A 22,673-nucleotide genomic window follows, 5' to 3' on the forward strand; every position below is an offset into this window, starting at 1 on the left:
AGTCGCTTCAGAGGTTGTTTGGTGCCTTTGTTGGCCTTGATTCTCTGATTGGTGGATTTCCGCTATTAAACAGGAATTCCACTATTAAACACGATTTTTTTAACATAGCTGAAGTTGAAATAAGATAGACTTATGGCTTCAACAAAGGCAAATACCATCGATGAACAACCTCAGAGCTAATAGTAGGTCCGTCTTTAAATGTTTATGAGTTATCGTTAAAAATCTATTTGCCTATGGGGATAAATAAATGGGATTTTTACTTATGGAACCCAACTGTTGCATTCCGTATAGACAGATTATGACAATTAACTTTGTAACAAAATACTAGGGAACTAAGGCATAAACATGGTTGCTAATCACAAAATTGCTTTTACAGAAATTCCTTTTTTATTTTTGCCATCCAAAAGTTGTAATTCCTTTAGCATGTCAATGTTTGAAAAAACAAAAGATATACATGCTTTGGTCAATACTGACCTTAGATTTTGCAGAATCACTGTTGGCTGAGTCTGCCCCGTTAAGAACAGGTAGAGATAGGAAGAGAGATAGACATGGTAAAGAGAGGAAGTTAGTGAAAATGACAAATATTGGTACAATGTTAAATATGTATTCTGTACTAATGAGAGGCACAGAGGAGGATAAATATCCATGATACTAATACAAGTAATATAAGTACAGTATAATATGTATTCATTTAAACTTTCTGTGATTGCCAGTACCTAATGCATCCTCTGTGTCAATCATTAAGCATTACCCCTTTAAACAGTGATTATTAGACCCACATATAAGATCCACAATAAATGACATTTGTTAAGTCATTGATCAGCCTCTGATTGTCAGTTAATTTTCCAATGTGAACAGGGTCTTAGAAAAAGCAGTAAAAGGACCCATAACAGCAGCAGTAAAGGTATAGCACACACTGCTGATATCATGTCACATACTGAGGACAACAACCCAAGAAGGAAGCCATGGAAGGTACTGGGTGCTTTTCATTTCTTTACTTGTGCATCCTTGTATTCTCACTCCTCTGTCCTTGAGCCCATGACTCAGAAACCAATCAAAGTCCAGGATCATGAAGGACATTTCAATTCTTTAAATGCACCACAAGGAGGGTAGGACTGAGGACATCAGAAGCTTCCTGAGGACGCTTGAGCGAGGAAGCACAGGTGGATCCTATGCGGAAGTCTTTTTGGTTGAAGCACCTGATGCATGCATTAATTCTCCTCCCCCTTCACACCTGACACAACAGTTTAATGAATGTTTTACCTTAAACCATAATTGTCACATACTTCAACAGTGCATCTTGAATTATTAGGATTTATTATGAATATATTAATAAATCAAGTTTCAACAACATAACGGCAAACGCTCTGAGGAAATGCAGCTGCGCAGAGACGGCGTGACGCTTGAATGAGCAAGGACATTCCATTTTTTTTAATACATCTTGCTTCGATTCCTCCATCTTCGTTCTCTTTCCTTGCATCATTTCTTCATTTCCTAAGAGGGTGGAGCAAGGATGCAAGGTAAAGGAAACGAGGATGCACAATTTCAGAAATGACAAGCACTCACTGTAATTGTCATGGGGGGAGAAGCCAGAAACACACAAAAGTTGCCACACATATACATACACACACGCTTATTTGGCTAATTATATATACACACACACAAAAAAAAAAAAAAAAATTTCCAAACAAGGATGTTCCCAAATATCCCCAAAGGGATATTTAGCTAACTTCTAGGGGCAAATTTGTCCCCAAAGTATAGCAAAGTAACCCACCCTACACACTCACACACACACACAAGAAGCACCTCAATCACTTGGCATTAAATGCACACTCTTGTACAGATACAGTACATAGACACACACAGAGCATGGCAGGAGAAACCCATCCTACCGCAGTGGCTGTTCCACAGGCTCAGCTAAGAGAGGGATGCAGAAATGTACAGAAAAAGACAGTAGAAAATGAATATAAAAAAGTTTTTTAAAAATGTGAAAAGAAAAGAAAACTCGGAGAAGCGTAGTGCATTCAACATGCAGGAAACTTGATAAGGATGTGCGGTCCATCACCGTTACATTTCCAATGTGCTCATACTCAATAACAGACCTGTTTAGCCAGACATGGTGATGAAAGTATGTTTTTAAATTTTTATTGTTAGCGATCTGAGGTGGAATATGACTGGTTTCCATTGGTAGTTAGTCAGCTAAAGGAGACTATGGTTAACTAGAACTGGCTGATGTTAGCCTGAAATGACTGGACATTGCTGTTTGTGGTAAGTTCACCTGATGCCTCGCTTAGCAGGCCTGTCCGGCCAATGTTAGAGAGGAGGTGATCTATGTTGGGGGCAGGTTGAACATCCTCTGTGTCCACTGGAGTCTGAGGAGTGACATTCATATATTTAGTAATGGCATAAAATGTTGATTCATAAATGTTCATATTTGAATGCATATCCAAATACTCTCTTCAGCATTACATAATGATTGTTAAAGACCCCATGAAATGGTTTGACGAATACAATTCCCTGCTGTTTAGTCATATTTCCTTTTAAAACAGAAAAGTTGGTACAAGTAAATATCAAAGGGCTTAAAGGAACAGTTCACCCCAAAAAAACAAACAAACAAAAAAAAAAATCATAATTTACTCACTCTCATGTCATCTCAGATGTGTATGACTTTCCTTCTTCTGCTGAACACAGACAAAGATTTTTAGAAGAATATTTCAGCTCTGTAGGTCCATACAATGCAAGTGAACGGTGACCAAAACTCTGAAGTTCCAAAAGGACATAAAGACAGCATATAAGTAATCCATAAGAGTCCAGTGGTTAAATCCATCTCTTCAGAAGCGATATGATAAGTGTGGGTGAGAACCAGATCAATATTTAAGTCCTTTTTTAATATCAATCTCCACTTTCACTTTCACATTCTTCTTGTGTTTTGGTGATTCGCATTCTTTGCATTCTACTGGGCAGGAAGGAGAATTTACAGCAAAGGACTTAAAAATTGAACTGTTTCTCACCCACACCTATCATATTGCTTCTGAAGATATGGATTTAACCATTGGAGTCATATGGATTACTTTTATGATGCCTTTATATGCTTTTTGGAGCTTCAAAGTTTTGGACCCCATTCACTTGCATTATGAGGACGTAGAGAGCTGAAATATTCTTCTAAAAATCTTTATTTGTGTTCAGCAGAAGACAGAAAATCACACACATCTTAGATGGCATGAAGGTGAGTAAAATTTTCATTTTTGGGTGAACTATACCTTTAATAGGGTTTTTAAACCATGTGTTCTTTTAAGAGTTATTAAGAACATTATTATCAAGCATTATCTATTTAACATATTGAATACAAAGTAAACTAACCTTTTCATCCTTTTCATGTTCTTCACTGAAAAACCAGATATACTGTATACAGAGAGAAAGAGTGAAAGAAATGTAGATTCATAATTAAATATAGTTGTAAAATCTGTGGCGTGTGGTGAGCCTCACATGTTGAATGAGTGTCTCCATAATCTTGTAGCGGTCAGGCATGTGGGTGACCATGTCTGTCATGTTGTCTTCTGAGGTTCGGACAAGAGTAGGGCCAAACACCAGTGCCAAATTACGTGGCTCCATCTGCACACACACACAGCAGTAAGATGTGGGATGGAGAGGTTATAAGATAACACCAATCAAAGACTATCATACAGTTTGAAGACATCCTTACAACCTAGCACAAATGTACTCTGTAATATCAATAGTTTAAATCAGCAAACTCTGATAGTTCTCACATGTGAACTTCTTTATGAGCATAAAACAAAAGAATCTTTCACTGTTTCAATGCATGAAATGGTCCGTTCGAATCAATTGACCCTTTGCTAAGCTCCACCCCCCTTGGCTATGATTGCTTGCTCTGACAAGCTCTGCAGAACTCCCCACAGGAATGAATGGGAGATTGCCGTTTAGGGAGCATATTTTAGTAGAATATTCTCATAAACAGAATGGATAATATTCTTACATGGGCTGAAATGAAAGTTGACATTGAAGGCATATTTTTGTAAAATAAATAGTTAAATTACAGTCATTTGACTGAAAACTGCGGAAACTGTGAATCAGAATAAAGAAAAACAATTATCACAGTCACTTGAAAAGAAAATAGTGTCATTTGGTAGTGATTACACACCTGATAACATTAATGTAAGTGAACAGAACTGCTTATATTGTCTCAAAACACACTCACTATGATGCTGTGAATTCTTTATGTACTTATCGCCTTTACTAAGACCTGAAACAATACATAAATGAATTAATGTTCTGTTATTAGCTTTCATTGACCTTGGAGCAAATGTAGGTGTCCTCGCTGATGTTATTCAAGCTCATTTGGGAATGAGGGCTGACACATTTTAATCCATAGTATGCTCTTCTTGACATTTATTTAAAGGTTTTTTTTGTTTGTTTTGTTTTTTAAGTACCTCGTGTCACTATTACAAGTGACCCAGCAACACTGTGTTAAACATTTTTGGATAACTACTCAATTATATTTTTGGAAACTACTCAAACTCACATTGCTCCCATAGGCTCTCATTGGAAAATATCAAACGCGTGTCAGAGTAATTTAAAACGGCCCGTCAACAGTTGCTAAGACAGGATTGGTCCGAAATGCTTTTTTAAAGGTGGGGCTTAGTGAAGGGTCAATTGTTTTAATGGAATATGTCAAAATCCCAAGTCCTCATATTAATTTAATCCTTGAGTATGATGAAGGTAAACATCTGAAGGATCTGGCTTGCTGTCCAAACTAGAGGGCTCAGTGCATTAAAGCCCTCTGGACTACTTAATACATGAAGTTCATAATGAATGGATAAAAATTAGGCAGAAGATGGAGTGGTGGAGGGATGATGGAAGAATTCTCATGGTAGTGAGGCAAGCAGCTGTTATATACATATTCATGCATAATTACAGGATTAGAGGAACTAGCTCCTCCCAAACTTTGTTTTAGAATTCATTTATGTAATATTATGCACTAATCATTAGTAATGACAATAGATTAGTTTCTTAACTAGTCCAGGAATCACCAACCATCTCTCTGGTACACGTCTGCACAGGCAATAAGTTGAAACCTAAACTTAGTCATTAAACGAGACCCTGCGACCTGAAATGGCTCAACCTGAACTGACCAAACCTGAACCCAAAATCACTCACTCAAAACCTAATACAAACCCAAACTTATACATGAGAAACTGATCTCTACTCTGGTGTTCGCTAATGCTTTGTAATTTACCAAGGAGTAAAATAATGAGAAAAAATAATATCAGAATATAATATACTGCATTACTCACCTTGTTCTTTTCAGCGTGGTCTGCCACAGTCTTTAGGTGTCCAACTACAAACTTTAAAGTGTGGAAGTAATGATCTGGTAGATCACGAATCTATTGGAAGAGCAGAAAAGAGAAGGACAGGGAAAAAGAAAGAAAAGAGAATGTAATGTGAAGAAAAAAGTATGCAGAATGACACATTAGTTAAAATGACACACTAAAAACACACACGTACCAGTTTCTTCATTGTCCTAAGTCTATCATTGACATTCTCCATCCGATTGGCCTCAATAAAGTCATTGTATTTGTCTAAGGGGTTAGAGAGCAAGGAAAATAGGAGAAAGAGAAAGTGTCATTGCATGTTACAACCAGTAAAGTTAAATGTTTTGTGTAAATAAAATAGCGCTTGTCCATATATTGTGAAATCTCACCATCTGTGAAGAGGGGTTCTGGAAGTTTACGAAAGAAGGACTTTAGCAAGCTGCTGACCACATTCAAGTCCTGCCATTTCTGTACAGGATAGAACAAAGTGGAAGCAGTTAGAGGCACAGAGCAGATTTTTTTGAACACAACTGACTGTCATAGAGTTCTCAGTATGAGGAAGCATCCCCTTTAACATGGGAAGTGGAAATGACCAGTATGTTGACTCAGTCTTAAAGAGCCAGTGGAAATGTAACAATGATGGTGTGTCAGAGAGAGACCAGGTGTGTGTGAGTAAACATCTTACCTCCTCAGCAGTGTTGATATCACCTCCTTTGTTGAGATGTTCTTGCAGACTGGATACTACGGCATTGTTTCCTGGCACTCTGTAGATCCCTGTATACTCGAGTCCCATATCCTCCACCAACCCACAGCAGATCTCCACAATCTGGGGAATGAACTACACATATACACACAAGCAATTTGAACATACAGTATTAACAGTAACCCATATGACTTTCTTTCTTCTGTGGAGCACAAAAGTTGATGTTAGGCAGAATGTTAGGGGAGTGACAGCCTCAGTCACTATTCACATTCATTGCATCTTTTTTCCATTCAATGAAACTGAATAGTGACTGAGAAAACATTTTGCCTAACATCTTGTTTGTGTTTCACAGAAGAAAGTCATAAGGGTGAGTAAATGAAATTGTAAGTTTTAGATGACCTATACCTTTAAGCACACATCGACTTTTATACCGCAATGCTGCCGTAATCTTTGCACACAAGATTTTCACTCCTTGCACACCTGTGTCAAGTAAAGTGTCAATAAAAGTGATTTGACTTGATGAAGGACTCACCTTGTTATTGGTAGCTGGCTGGCAGTCTTCTAGCCGTACCCCAAAAACTTTAGGACCCGCCTTCTTGGTTTTCTTCATTATGTGTATGCCCCATGGGGACTTAGGGGGACTACTCTCATCTTTGGCTTCATGTTTTGGTGAGCGTTGAGGTGCACTGCTGTTGTCTTGTTTATTAAGCAGAAACGCCATTCGAGGGACTCTGGGTGAGGAGTCTGGTTTATTACCTGTTGGACTACAGTAGGCAACCAAGAGGAAGACTTTAAAAAAATTCATTTTATTTAACATTTTATTTAAAGGTGTCATGTTATGAGGAATCACATTTTCCTTGATGCTTTGACATATAAGAGCTATAAAATCATATAAAAAATGTCAGAACTCAAAACTTAATCCCCAATGCAATAAAAGCATTTATTAAAATCAAGCTGCAAAAAGCCTCATTCTCTACTTCCACAACTCCCCTACGTAACTAGGGGTTCCATCACAACCGCCTCTACAGCGAAAAAACATCAATGCCTAATTTACGTCATCACATCCTTGTCCCCGCCCACTGGTGCTCAGTTTGTTCTCAGAGAGAGAAAGCAGGACAAACAGGCCTACTAACTATTCCTGAACACCAAAGCTGACCCATCTGGACTATTTTGAATAATTTTTGTATATAAACATGCACTAGACAGACGTCTTTGACCATTGTCATGTATCCCGTGGCACTTTTATCAGCTGCTGTGCCTCTTGCTGTTTTGAGCACAAATGCATCCAGGACGCCTTTTTGCGCCCATCTGCACTATTTTTAGTTGTTGTGGTATGTAAACATGCACTACATGGATGTCTTTGACCATTTTGATGCGTTTCCGGCATTGTGCGCCTCAGTGCAAGGTGATACTGTATGTGTGCACGCATCTTGTTTCACCATGCTTTGGACTATGTATGTGTGTTTTATTTTTATTTTTTTTCAGCTCATTTCAACGTGGATTGTTTGTGAACCAGTCACAATACGATTCAAGCTTTGCAAAGGAACTGTTATTTAAGGATGGGGCAGTTAAAAACACTATTGGACCTGATTGCAAAACTGTAAGAAAATAGTTTCATTCGTGAATATCTCAAATGTCATGACTGTTTGATAGTTTATAGTGCTGAGTGTTAACAGTTGTGCTTGAGATGAACAGTTTAATACAGTTGAAGTCAGAAGTTTACATACACTAAGGTTGAAATCATTAAAACTCATTTTTTAACCACTCCACAGATTTTATATTAGCAAACTATAGTTTTAAGTCATTTAAGACATCTACTTTGTGGATGACACAAGTAATTTTTCCAACAATTGTTTATAGACAGATTGTTTAACTTTTAACTGACTATATCACAATTCCAGTGGGTCAGAAGTTTACATACACCAAGTTAACTGTGCCTTTAAGCAGCTTGGAAAATTCCAGAAAATGATGTCAAGACTTTAGACAATTAGCCAATTAGCTTCTGATAGGAGGTGTACTGAATTGGAGGTGTACCTGTGGATGTATTTTAAGGCCTACCTTCAAACTCAGTGCCTCTTTGCTTGACATTATGGGAAAATCAAAAGAAATCAGCCAAGACCTCAGAAAAAATATTGTGGACCTCCACAAGTTTGGTTCATCCTTGGGAGCAATTTCCAAATGCCTGAAGGTACCACGTTCATCTGTACAAACAATAGTACGCATGTATAAACACCATGGGACCACGCAGCCATCATACCGCTCAGCAAGGAGACGCTTTCTGTCTCCTAGAGATGAACGTAATTTGGTGCGAAAAGTGCAAATCAATTCCAGAACAACAGCAAAGGACCTTGTGAAGGTGCTGGAGGAAACAGGTAGACAAGTATCTATATCCACAGTAAAACAAGTCCTATATCGATATAACCTGAAAGGCTGCTCAGCAAGGAAGAAGCCACTGCTCCAAAAGCACCATAAAAAAGCCAAACTACAGTTTGCAAGTGCACATGGGGACAAAGATCTTACTTTTTGGAGAAATTTCCTCTGGTCTGATGAAACAAAAATTTAACTGTTTGGCCATAATGACCATAGTTATGTCTGGAGGAAAAAGGGTGAGGCTTGCAAGCCGAAGACCACCATCCCAACCGTGAAGCATGGGGGTGGCAGCATCATGTTGTGGGGGTGCGTTGCTACAGAAGGGACTGGTGCACTTCACAAAATAGATGGCATCATGAGGAAGGAAAATTATGTGGATATATTGAAGCGACATCTCAAGACATCAGCCATGAAGTTAAAGCTCAGTCGCAAATGGGTCTTCCAAATGGACAATGACCCCAAGCATACCTCCAAAGTTGTGGCAAAATGGCTTAAGGACAACAGAGTCAAGGTATTGGAGTTGCCATCACAAAGCCCTGACCTCAATCTGATAGAAAATTTGTGGGCAGAACTGAAAATGTGTGTGCGAGCAATGAGGCCTACAAACCTGACTCAGTTACACCAGTTCTGTCTGGAGGAATGGGCCAACATTCCACATTCTTAGTAGTGATCCTAACTGACCTAAGACAGGGAATGTTTTATATGATTAAATGTCAGGAATTGTGAAAAACTAAGTTTAAATGTATTTGGCTAAGGTGTATGTAAACTTCTGACTTCAACTGTATATTTGGATGCAATGTGTCGGATGTGCGTTATGTGTAAACCCTGAAATGTAGTTTTTTTAACGTTGTGGAGCTTGTTTATTCTCTTCCGATTGAGTTTTAAATATGGCTGTATATGAGGGGCTACATGATGATAGCCAATCATAACAGTGGGTGTTTACGTTGAAGTTTAAAGAAGCTGCTTAGGTCAAAATCGAGCGTTTAAAACAGAGGGCCAGAGAAAGGGTGGAAAATTATCATATATTACAAATTTATGAAATGCAAAAAAACTTTACTAACATTATCAGTGGACCTGGTGGGAAAATAATAACATTATTTAAAAAAATAGTATGACATGACTCCTTTAATAAAAATAAAAAGCAACTTGAAACCATTCAGTATGCACCCAGCAATCTAAAAGGATACACCCCCTAAAACTGTAAGACTAAAAAATGCCCTTTGCATCAGTGCAAAGGTACAATGCTCTTCAAACTCACCTTTGCTTCCTGTAGTCATTCAGCTTCTTACTGATGAGAGCCTGTCGTGAGAAACCCAATTCCTACAGACACACACAAATAAAGAGAAATACCTGTAAAACTTAATTTTGGAGAAAAAAAATTATTATGGGGCTGCCAAATGATCTGTATTGGGACATCAACTAACCACTCAACGCCAGTGTCAGGAGCTGCTTTGATTGCTACATGAAAAGTGCTACAGAGAATGTCTTGTTTTGTTTTCAGCCCTGGCATCACCCCAAGTAATGATACGTCATCTGAGGGTGCTTTCACACTAGCGCTTTTGGTCCGCACCCAGGTCTCGAATTACGTCAAAATTCAGTTTGTTTGGGCGATGTGATTGCTGTTTTTCGAACTGCTTGAAAAGGTGGTCTGGGGTACGGTTCATGTGAACTCCAGTACTGTTCCCTGCTGATATGAACGCAATTGTACCAAATTGCGGAAGTGAATCACTTGTGATGATGTATAATTTGCGTCTTTGCAGGCTCGTGATCGCAATTATTATGGTATAATGCATTTCTCATACCTGCTTGTCTCCAAATAAATCACCTTCAGAGAGCAGCTCACATTTTCACATCTCTCGCGACACAACCGCGGCTTGCGGCAGACAAACGCTAATATTCATCACATCATTGCACATTCAATGCATCCGAGGGAGAAAAATCCAAGTGAGACAAACTTTAATACTTCACTTAACACAGTGAAGCTGACGGCTTCTTGAGTTGTTACCTAGTTAGAGTGATAAAACAGCTGCCACTTGTACTCACGTTGATGACATAATCGGACCACGGTTCAGACCCAAATAATATGACGTGAACAGAGACCAGCAGGGGCCAGGGGATGAGGGAGGAAACAAACTCTTGAACCAATTGTGAAAGCACGCTGATTGTCCACTAATCATTGACTGATGCTTCAAAAGATTTGATGCAGCAGGGTTAACTTTGAGCACCGTGTTACAAAGCTGACACTTCACTCCACAGAGCTCAATGTATTCAGCAATGCTGAATGACTGTCCCAAGTCATGTGGAAGACCCTTTAGGTATGTATTCATGATCTGGGTTAATGATAAAGTAATGAGATCAAATAGGCCCCTTTTTTAAGTGTACAAGCTGATGTTTAGCGTCACCAAATTTAATAGCAAAATAGTGACTGTTTTCACATAGGTTTCCCAAACACTTCCACAGTCTACCACTGTTTGAACCAACAAGCAGTTCCGGCCCAAACTTATTCCAGTGGTTGAGCCAATGTTGCTGTGTCGGGCCACTAAAACAGTGTAGTGTTTTAAAAGTGCCACAGATCCACAGTGTTTAAAATTTTTGGGAAATTCCAATGAATGCCTTACTTTTTACTGCACGATAAGCTGGGATAGGAGAAAGTGTTTTGACATCCAAAAAATGATCCACTTCACCTTTAAACCTGTTATTTTAATCCTGTAAAATGTATTAAGATTTTAACTATTTTAACATTTATTAGAGCACCCTGGGGTGAGAGCAGGGTATGCTGACAGTGAAGGGCAGTAATAGAGGAAGCAAAGCAAAAGCAAAAGTTCCCAAATACAAATCCATGTTCTCAAATCCATGTCAACATAAGCTGGTTCATTTACTGACAGTGACACAATAAAACCAGTGTCTCCCATCTGTCTGTCTAAGTAAAGGCTGGATTACACTACACAAATTTAACACAGATTTTAGCCCTGATTTAAAAACGGGCGAGACGTAGTATATGATGGGTACAGACTTTCATTCTGTTGAAAGACTCCAGTTACCAATAACAATATGACCTTCCTTCATGCTCTCTATTCATGTATCCATCTCTTTCTCTTTCTCACCTCATTGTCAGTCTTGCTGTTCTCTCTGATGACTTTGATCCACTCCAGCATGTCCTCTCTGTCCTCAGCCTGCAGCAGGTATTCACAGAAGTCCTGCGTGGTCAACCTTAGTGTGTTCTTATGCTTTGTTTCGCTGTACGCTATGTCCACAAGGCAACCCCGGATGCTGATTGGCAGCTCATCCTCAGCCCCGCCTCCCAGTGCCGCCACTTTGAGCACCGCCTCTCGCTTGTCTTTGTAGAGGAAAAGTGAATGGGATCGAAGCACTGAGAAGACCCTTCTCCAAGGCCAGATGGCACTACCCACCTTCTGCAAGATAAAGAGACAGAGGAAAAATTTTGTCAAATAGATAAATATAAATAAACTGGATTAGAGGTAATAGCAATAGATTAACTAATTAATTGTTATTTAAATGGTCATTTTATCAAAAGTGACTTACAGTACATTTATTACAGGGACAATACCCCTTGAAGGTGCACTAAAGATTTTCACCTACAGAAATGACTAGTATTTTTGACAAATATGTTTAAAATGATGCACAATCCGAAGACCCCAGTTAGTTTATTCTTCATGAGGGTGGTCCCCCCTAAAGGTGGCCATTAAATTGAGATCACATGACCAGTAAATTAGATCACATGCAACCTTTACACTGCTAAGGTGGCACAGAAGTGGCATGTATATCACTACTAGGTCTGTTTACACTGACTTTTTAATCGTGGTAAACAAAGGCTGTATTTACACTGCTACAAAAAAAAATCAGATTTTTTACTCACATTTTTTACTCAGTTTGCGAATGTGTAAACACAAAAAAACACACACACAATATCTGATTTTTCGCATCCGATCTGAGTCATTTCCAAATGTGGTTCTGAAATCAGGACCCGTATTCACAAAAAATCTTAAGGCTAAAAGTAGCTCCTAACGTGGAAATTTAGGAGCAATTCTTAAAAATTAGGACTCTAATTCATCTAAGAGTAATTCATGAAGCATTATAATGCTAAAAGTAGCTCCTAAACCCACAGCAGCTTAGTCGTCCTGAGGACTTTTAAATCCCTAAGAGTGTCTCACAAACGATCTGAAGCATGACTGCTGTAGTCAATCCATGTTAAAAACAATATATTACAATATTATTATGACATTGTTTAAAAAGGTATCACTTGAATCACAGTTGAGTCTATGTATTTTAATAATATATTATTACAAATATTATGATGTTGACATTAACCTTTAAAAAGGCTGAATCGCGAAGATGTTCTTATTATCGTAAACTTAGCTAGAGATGCAGTTACCTCTCCCAAAAACTGAAACAACCCATTTACTCCAGAGATTACTACAGAGGCTAAATTAAACTGTATATTGAGGATGAATTGGGAATTTCTGTCATTCGTCAGCAGAATAATCTATCAAACTGTATATGCCCTCTCCAGACCGCACATCATCCGACAATTCATAGCGTATTTTTTCCTGTGGATGTGCGCCCGCTGCAGAGAAAAAGGGGGCATTCACAGGGAATCGCTGCAATTGTGGGGCTTCCCGCTGTTTTGATGCTGTTGACGGGATGCACGCTCGTTTCACTACATCAATACAGGATGAAGAAAATAAAAAAATATCCATCCATCCATCCATCCATAGTTGTCTGTCTTAGCTGACAAATACCGGTTCCCTGTCTAACAATCACTGAGGGCGATTTAAAAGAGCGTGCTAATAAATCGTGATGTTATCCATAGCAAGGAGGTCAACTCTGCTTTACTTTAATCTTAAGATTTCCTTAGTAAAACTTGCTCTTAGCAGTTTTGTGAATATGTTTTTAGCTAAAACTCCTAGCTAGGAACTCTTTAGAGAACTCCTAGTAGTAAGATAAAAATCTTTGTGAATACGGGCCCAGACTCTTATCTGATATCTGGACATCTGACCTATGTCTAACCTATCCGATTCTCCACGTATTTCTGACATTAAAATAATCTGAAACAGAGTTTTCATTTATATATCTGTGCATGTACAACAACATTATTCTGGAGGTACATGGTGCCAAGCAATTGTAAATGTCAAGCATGCATTTTGCAGTGAGAAGACATTACAAAGATGAAAAGAAATTTGCATAGAACAATATACAAACAGGTGAAAGCCCCATAAGTCTATCAGAAAGTTTTATGATACACTTGAGACTGATTGTGTAAGCGCACATATTTTATCATAGTGTAGAAGAGGACATCAATGATAATTAATTAGTTAAATTACAAGTGTAGAATAGGTGCATTTCAGTGTAAATGCAGCCAATAAACCACAAAAAATAAGATGTGCAATAAGATTGCCATGAGAATGGGAACATTCAAAGTGGCTCAAATGCATGTACTGCATATTTTATTACATTGTTCCACCTGCATTGGTGGAGAAACTGAACATCAGATTTGATTTAATTTTCTTACTTATTTTTTGGTAGACTGAAATAAGAAATAAGAACCAGTTCTTGATTCCCAACCCTAGTTATCAGAGCTTTTTTGGTACTTTGTATATACCTGTAGGGTATTTCTTAAATGGCATTCGTAACAAAGAAACTTTTGCATGATGCTGCATTCCCACCAACAGGTGTCAGTATAAAGTCCAAGACCACTGTTGTATTGCCCAGTGAAACATAATAAAGTACTAAGTGCACCTTTAAATGCCATGTATGAGGACTCAATCATGATAGCTCATGGGATGAAATGCCTCTTGTGGGATTTAAACCTACAACCTTTTGGTTCCCAAATAGTCAACACCACCATAAACTACAAAGAAACAACAAGGATCTGTACTCTCCTGGATTTTAATCTAACCCTCACACTTCTCTTTCTCTTACCTTGCCCTTCTCTGTGTGGATCTGTTTAAAGTGGAGCCAGCCCTCTCTTTTTACATCACTGTAGGTGATGCTGCCCAGCTCAGAGGTAGAGTGTCGTTTAGAGAGGACCTCCAAAGTTGGACCCAGGCTGTCCAGAGACTACAAACAAAACACAGGGTAGAGTTACACACTCACAAATACACTTGAAACACAAACAGAATTAATAGGATCAATATACAAAGACCCAGAATGAAGGAAGAATAAATATAAAGCTATATATTCTATTTGAGTTCCTTTTTTAACCACAATACAGAGGAACTTTTGTTCATGCTGAGTGTATGACCCAGCCTCTACTGTAATTCAGGAAAAGAAGCTCACCCCTTCAGTAAAGAAACTCTTGACTCTTTTCGGAAGCCTCCTGTTGAAAGACCACAATGAGAATTTGTTCAAACACAAAATCAACTCACATTGGAATCAAAATATCTCCAAATGCAATCTATAAAATATATTTGACCCAAAACTCACGAGAAGACTCGGCCCTCTTCTCTATATGCATTAAGACCCTCATCACATGACTTGGAGCGTTCAGTAGTGATGGCCAACAGGTAAGAGGAACGACGCTTAGACTTGGCATCACCTGCTCATGAAGACAGAAAGAGAGAGAGAGTCCATTAGTATGACAAAATATCAATATGCAAGAGAAAAGAGACAGCTGATGAAGGACAGTTAGTGTGGAGCTGAGTATGATACAGGAAGAGGGTATTCTAAGATTAAGTAAGGAAAAGAAAGTGAATTTTTCATGGAAGTGAAATCACAGTTTTAGGATGGGATATTAAGGTCTTCGGTGAAGTCCAAAGGTGGTGCAAGGCGGAACATTACCGAACGAGCAAAAAGACATATGCAGTATGTGCATGCAGTACACAGATACTTTTCTATCTATCTTTTATATAGTTGTGCGGTATGAGTACGCATGCAGTAGGGGGAGCTCTACGTAATTGACATGCAAGTTCTGAATGTTTGTACTTCCAAAAGAGGAAAGATAATTTACCAATTCCTTAAATGGCATGCCATATTTGCATGTACAGTTTCAGGCAGTGATTTCTGTATCTTATAGCACATGATTGTGTGGATAATTTTAAGGACAGGAATGATTTGGTAATTTAGTAGTAACAGAACAGTGTTCTCTTTCCCTGCATCACTCACTGCAGTCGTGGGAGAAAAGGCGGTTGAAGGGAAAGGTGAAGGTTGGGGAGGCGGGGTTTGTGGCCACTGCAGGGGCGGACTTAAGACCGCCACTGGACACGACGGAGGAGGCGGGGACATGACGCGCCTGCAAATCTGCACTTGGACTGGTCGGTTCATCTGTAGGAGGAGTGGAATGGAGGGAAGGAGAGGAAAAGAAGGGGAGAGAGGGGAAGGAAGCAAGGAAGAGGAAAAGAGGAGGACAGTGGGAAAAGAAGGAAGGAAGGAAGAAATAAAGAAAGGAAAGAATGGGAAAAGAGGAGGACAGTGGGAAAAGGAGGAAGGAAGGAAGGAAGACAAGAATAAGAGATAGAAAATTATATTTGATAATAAGAATAAGATCGAAACAAGGGAATATAAAAAGAAAACAAGGGAAGAAAAAGGAAGGAAGGAAAGGTTAGAGGAAAAGCAACATGGTGATGCACAGGTATTGTTAATGTTTAAGATACTGTATTTAGACATCGTAATACTCCAAAAACACAAGAGTTGTCTCTTTCTTTCCTCCTCTCTGAAAAAATACTTGTACATACAAGACAAAAATAAATAAATACATTGAATTTGCCCACAAGACCCTTTAAATTTATTAAATGTATCATATCTTAATCAAAACATAGTGAGATTTGCATCTATTCACACACACATACAAAATAAAGAGAGGTGTAATCGAGTTACAGCAAGAAGCTAAATCGCATATCAGCATCCGGTTAGTAAGATTATTGGTCACTAAAAAACATGTATGTGGTACATGACAAAGGGAAAGATGGTGAGATATAAAGAAGAAAAAAAGAAAGACTGAATAATCAAAAGGCGTTCTCTCTTGTACCTGACTCGTAGCCCGCCATGAAAAATGTGCTCAATGTGGAAATGAGATGTACAAGCCTTCTTTGTATTTAGGCATGGTTTCAGTTCTTGCCAAAGTGTGTGCTTCAAAGCTAAAAGTTATATGTCCGTGTTGGGAGGGAAGTTGCCTGTCACTGCAGGTATGCTCTGATGACATCTAGAAACACCTCTTCATGTTTAACCGGTTTAAATCAATGCATTAAAAAAATGGGGGCTGCTATGTTAGAATCACATGACCAGCCGAATACTACTCACTTAATCTCAGTAACTGTCCTGTTATTTGACACTTTCACTCATCGATTTAAGTAATCATGACTGACTGTGAATACTAAATTTCTACAAAACTGAAACTAAATCTAAATCTAAAATCTAAAACTGAAAACTATTGATTTTAAATGATGCTGCATCCAAGCCGCTAGGTGTCAGTGTAAGTCCAAGATGACACAAAGACAAAAGTTACTGTGCACCTTTAAATTAATTTATTGTTTTCAAAGCCTTCATCTACATTGCTTTCACTTCCTCTTTGGCCTGAGCAGTTAAAGTTTTGGCTACATGTCAGGTATTTCCTGCCCTGCAGAGGTAGCATTATAACTTCATAAACATGAACTGACTGCACATGGATATGTCAGTGATTATAGGAGACATCAACCAGCAAACAGTCAGTAGCTATACCATTAAACACCACCAGATGGCAGCACACAACCATCAATAAAAATGTAAACAAGACGGTTTTCAAACAGCCCAAAGTCTAGTTCCCCTGTTTAAACTCTTTGATTTTAATCTGTCCATGAGTTTCTTTTTCTCTGTGTCAAAATGCTTTCTAATTCCCAATCCTAGAGGTGGCCAAGGATCCATAGTATAGGCATAGGCATTCCCAAACATTTCTCTCTCTCTCTGGAAGGGAGAAGGGGCGGAAATATTCCCAATCTGGGATGTGGAATCTGGACTGTGCCTGTTTTCCAGCCACTGGCAGAAATAGTTGTTCTGTGGGTTTAACAAAGGCCCTCATTACTGCAGCCTAAGTATGAGCGCTCTCTCTCTCTCTCTCTCTCTCTCTCACACACACACACACACACACACACACACGCACACACACACACACACACGTTGGTGTGGCTATCCTTATGAGGACTCTCCACAGACATAATGATTTTTATACTGTACGAACTATAGATTCTATCCCCTAACCCTAACCCTACCCCTAAACCTAACCCTCACAAAAAATTTCTGCATTTTTATATTTTCAAAAAAACATTGTTTAGTTTGTTTTTTAAGCGATCTGAATTATGGGGACACTAGAAATGTCCTCATAAACCACATTTATAGCATAATACCCTTGTAATTACCAGTTTGTAACCTAAAATGTCCTTGTTAACCACCCAAACCTGCCCACACACACACTAAATTGTGTATATGATGGACATGCAACACTTGCACATACAAAATTCATCTGTACTCTACTTAACATAAGTCCTGTACTGCCCTATTTTGAGGTTCAGATGAGATGCTGTAAATATGATCCAAACTAAACAGAACAACCCCATATAAACAGTCCCTCATTGGCCATGATTTGCAGTCTTTCTACAGATATATCCATAAAACTGAATAATGTAGAACACAAAAATAACTAACATGGACATGTTTCTTTTCGTAGTGACACAAATCAAAATTAAACCAAGCCTGACAACATATACTGTATGAGGTAATGAAAATCAGGGAAAGTGTAGTGAGAGGGATGGAATTTTCTTTTTTTTTTTTACTGTTCACATGCTCAACAGTTCTGCATGTATGTTTGTGTGTGTGTGTGTGCGCGGATGGGCATATATCTCTGGCGTGTTATTGTGTGTGAATGGTTGGAAACACAATGGCCACATTGAGGACAGAAAGAGCTGAGTGTGCCGATTGTGTCTGGTAATATCTGTGAAAGAGTATGTGTGTGTCCTTCACCCCTAACCCCAAAAACCTCAGTTTCATACCCCTCTTTCCTCTCCCATTCTCAGTTGAACTCATGGTGGTAAAAGTACACTATGACTAAAGACAAGAGAACAGGCTCTTAAAGGAATAGTTCACCCAAAAATAAAAATCCTCTCATTATTCACTTACCCTGATGCCATCCCAGATGTGTATGACTGTCTTTCTTCAGCAGAACACAAATGAAGAATTTTAAAACAAGATAGAGCTCTGTCAGGCCCACAGAGCTCATAATGGAAGTAAACGGGTGCTAGCACTTTGACGGTCCAAAAGACATATTTAGGCAACAATAAAGTAATCCATATGACTCCAGTCGATCAATGAATGTCTTCTGAAGCAAATTGATATGTTTGTGTAAAAAAAAAAAAGATAATTAAAACGTAATTAATTTTTAAAAAGTGCTTCCTGCAATCAGCTGACGCGAAGCATGACATAAGCATTCGTCGGAAGCAGCGCTTATTTACAACAGAAGAATGAATGTCACGCGAGAGTTCAGCCATTTCGAACTGCATCAGAGCCCTGAATGGAAGCGCAGATTTAAAGTTAAAAACTTTGTAATTATTGACTTGTTTTTATATAAACCTATCGATTCGCTTCAGAAGACATTCATTGATTGACTGGAGTCGCATGGATTACTTTTATGCTGCTTAAATATGACCACCAAAGTGCTGGCACCCGTGTACTTCTTCTAAAAATCATAATATGTGTTCTGCTGAAGAAAGACAGTCATACGCATCTGGGATGACATCAGAGTAAGTGAATAATGAGATCATTTTCATTTTTGGGTGAACTATTCCTTTAAGGCCTGTTCAAAACAAGACCAATGCAACTGATCAACATGAAAGTATAACATATTTGCAAACTACTACAGTATATTCATGCAAAAACTATTTATGCTGGTCAAGTTTGGACACCTGAATAAATTGCTTGGAATCTGATATATATATATATATAAACTGTCAGCCTCCAAATGAAAAGAAAAGACAGATTATTGCAGTGTGAACTTTTAACCTATAATATATAACAGTAAGTTTAATTCAAACAAATCCCCAGACAGATCAGATAGAGAGAGTGACACACTTTTATCAGTATGGTGTAACATGCCTCAGCTTGCGCTTGTTTTTGATGTGGAGTGTAAGTTTCTATTAATTTCATTTTAGTTTATTTCAAATCTTTTATGCCATTCAGTATCGATCAACCTCCAGGGCCATAATCACCACAAACACACCGCTCCAATGTCCCCATTCGGATTAGTTTACTGATATGTGTTTTTTTCAATGGTTGACTTTTAAATTCTTACATTTGGTTTCCCCAATCCTGAATATAAAGTTACAATCATGCTCTAATCCACATAATGCATGGAGGTAAATTAAAAACAAATGTAAACAAACTCTTGTGCTGTAGTACAGGTGTGGATTAGCAGGAACATGCATCTTTCTCTTTGCTGTACATGAGTACCAAATGCTATAGGTGGGGCAGTTTTATGCAAAGCATGGTGGTTTTAGGCTTAAGCCTCCTCTGGAATGAAGATTGCACTAACAGCTGTTTATACAATCATAACAATTTAAATACATTTTCTGACAGTGAAAATATCAGAGCAATCTGAAAAGAAGTAGTTACACAATTATTTTGTATTGATCCCTTGTTGGCCATATAAGCTCTAAATAGCAATATTAAAGGAAAGCAACTGACTATCTGAAAGCTTTTAAGGACAACTGCAAAATCAATAGCATTCTAGTTGAATCCAGCTGTGCTATAAACATATAATTTAAGGAAACAGAGATTTGTTGCCAACCGTATCTAATCTGGTATCACATGTAACATGATGAGTTTTGGTGTATGTGTCTGTCACAGTTTGTTTTGGATGTTTTGCATTCAGCCAGCCATTTTGTTTTAGATTTCCTTTTGCACTCTGGTTTAGCAATAAAGGGGAAGTAGAGACAGGAGCACTACGAGCTGGAGGCCAGAGCAAACACACAAATGCATGCGCACATACACGGGTAGATGATGCATAGCATGTCCATTAGCTTTTTTTTTTTATCTACATCAAGATGTTTGGTAAAAATGTAAATGAATGTATAAAGAAAAGTGCATATTTTAGTTCCTGTAACTGGTCACCACTTCTTTGAAGTTTTTCCACTATTTTTAATCTGCTTTTTGCCTTCACTAGTTCATCATAACAGTCTTGCAGGGTGACAAATTAAGAAAAAAATTCCATGCAGTCTCTCATTTAATATGAGGTCATAAAACTGAATGTATAATAATTATAAAAGAATCAGCAAATGCTGTTTAAAATAGTTTTAGGTGGAGTATGGCATGTCACACAGTAGGACATGTCAATTTCCCAAACGTTTACCTCATCTAAATAATGACTCACCATAGACTTCTGTTGTTTTAATCCTAATCCAAGCACTTACCCTACTCTTTAAAGAAAATTACAGTAGTTCGCAAATTAATATAATCCTGCCTTGAGGATAGTGTAAACGTATGGCTCGCTGTCCTGCTCAAGGCTCGACACTCAACCCGAGCTCGAATACCCCCCAAAAGATGCCAGAAAACAAGACAGCGAGCTGTTGTCTACGGAGCCTTTGTATTTGAGATGAGAAGAAATATATTGCGACGCACCCCCCCCAAAAGGAGCAATGGATAGGACGGGGAGGAGAGATGGATGCTGGCAGAAAAATAGGTTGCGTGGAAAAACAGAGGCGTAGGAGCGAAGAAATATTTTTTGAGGACGGACGGTGAGCTGACTGCATGTAGGGAGATGTGTTTTCGAATTTCCCCATGATTAGGTGTTGCAAGACACCTGCAAACGTGCTTGTACGAATGCTTGTTGAGAGAGACATAGCAAGCATGGCGTCTGCGGACGCCTTAGGCTTAATTGTTTTCTAGATTAAATGACTGGAACGTACGTTAAGCAATGTCAGGATACAGGCTTGCATGTGCATTGCAATATGAACGGGCTGAATCCTCGGCGCCGGGCCGCACTGTGTTCAAAGGGAGAGCATGCAATTCGTGGGAATGTTTTAGCTGTATTATTACTGAGCTCGCTCGAAGCTGCGAGGCGGCTGGGTCCGCAGGTGTGAACCGATTCTTTTTAGTGAATGAGTTGAACTAGTTCACCAAATCGGACTGAATCATTTGAAACAGTTCACGTCTCGAGTCAACACTGATCCACAAGTTACTCTATCTTAACCTGTCTCTCGGATGTGCCTGACACTCCGAATCGAAATGAGCCGATAACCGGGAGTAATATAATCCTAGAACTGGTGATATATGCTTTTGTCAACTAGTTCACAAATCGGACTGAACGCTCGGGTCGCAACAGCTCCCGAGTCAACAGTACAATGAGTTGTTCATAACAGTTCTCGAGTCAACAGTACACTGAGCTGAGAATCGCCTCTTTCGCAGGTGTCCAACATCCTGAGAACCGATGAGCTGCTGACATTGAGCATGTGTGTGATTTAAGGGGCGAAATATCTGTTTCTGGTGTATTTTGCTGAACAACAGAGCGTGTAACAAATAAAACAAACTGGAAATATGTTTATGACCGTTTTATCAATGTATGAAGATGATCTAGTCTACAGCTCTCGAGTCAACAGTACATTGAGTCGTTCGCAGCAGTTCTCGAGTCAACAGTACACTGATCCGAGGACAGCAGCTCTTGATTCAACAGTATATTGAGTCATTCGCAGCAGTTCTGGAGTCAACAGTACACTGATCCGACGACAGCAGCTCGAGTCAACAGTACATTGAGTCATTCGCAGAAGTTCTCAAGTCAACAGCACACTGATCCGAGGACAGCAGCTCTTGAGTCAACAGTACACTGATCCGAGGACAGCAGTTCTCCAGTCAACAGTACACTGATCCGACGACAGTAGCTCTTGAGTCAACAGTACACTGATCCGAGGACAGCAGTTCTTGAGTCAACAGTACACTGATCCGAGGACAGCAGCTCTCGCGTCAGCAGTACACTAAACTGAGAATCGCCTCTTTCGGACATCAGTGAGCAGCTGATGAGCATGCGTGAACCGAGGACTTGAATGAGGGGGCGAAACGTTTCAGTCGAGAAATGTAAACAAATTTTACTATTGAGTATTGTGCATGCAGATTATATCTGAAGTTGTGATGAGCTGGATCATGGTTTCTGTAAAAAAGGATGAGTTGATTAAGACTAGTTTAATCTTTTTATGCTTAAAACTTTTTATGCTTTAAACATGTGTAGAACATCCACGTTTGTATATCAGTGTCAGTATTGGGTGCTTTAGGTGCAAAACTTTAATGTAGGATGTATTGTA

At 38.9% G+C, this 22,673-nt stretch overlaps 1 protein-coding gene across 7 annotated transcripts in view; it reads right to left on the reverse strand.

Moving 5' to 3' along the window:
- The window catches only part of arhgap23a (Rho GTPase activating protein 23a), a 104,026-nt gene that overhangs the window by 3,675 nt on the left and 77,678 nt on the right, over positions 1–22,673 (reverse strand). For 6 of the 7 annotated variants that reach the window (XM_051716294.1, XM_051716293.1, XM_051716296.1 and 3 more), the window contains 15 exons: positions 15,526–15,684; positions 14,848–14,959; positions 14,701–14,740; positions 14,344–14,481; positions 11,508–11,816; positions 9,662–9,723; positions 6,566–6,797; positions 6,016–6,168; positions 5,720–5,798; positions 5,524–5,597; positions 5,313–5,402; positions 3,487–3,612; positions 3,361–3,402; positions 2,279–2,372; positions 475–506 (listed from right to left, as the gene is read on the reverse strand). In XM_051716294.1, coding sequence (XP_051572254.1) covers positions 475–506; positions 2,279–2,372; positions 3,361–3,402; positions 3,487–3,612; positions 5,313–5,402; positions 5,524–5,597; positions 5,720–5,798; positions 6,016–6,168; positions 6,566–6,797; positions 9,662–9,723; positions 11,508–11,816; positions 14,344–14,481; positions 14,701–14,740; positions 14,848–14,959; positions 15,526–15,684 — 1,742 coding nt within the window. The remainder of the gene's footprint in view (positions 1–474; positions 507–2,278; positions 2,373–3,360; positions 3,403–3,486; positions 3,613–5,312; positions 5,403–5,523; positions 5,598–5,719; positions 5,799–6,015; positions 6,169–6,565; positions 6,798–9,661; positions 9,724–11,507; positions 11,817–14,343; positions 14,482–14,700; positions 14,741–14,847; positions 14,960–15,525; positions 15,685–22,673) is intronic. The other variant, XM_051716292.1, reaches the window with a different exon arrangement.

The sequence above is a fragment of the Myxocyprinus asiaticus genome, chromosome 14, assembly GCF_019703515.2.
Source record: "Myxocyprinus asiaticus isolate MX2 ecotype Aquarium Trade chromosome 14, UBuf_Myxa_2, whole genome shotgun sequence".
Lineage (NCBI taxonomy): Eukaryota > Metazoa > Chordata > Actinopteri > Cypriniformes > Catostomidae > Myxocyprinus > Myxocyprinus asiaticus.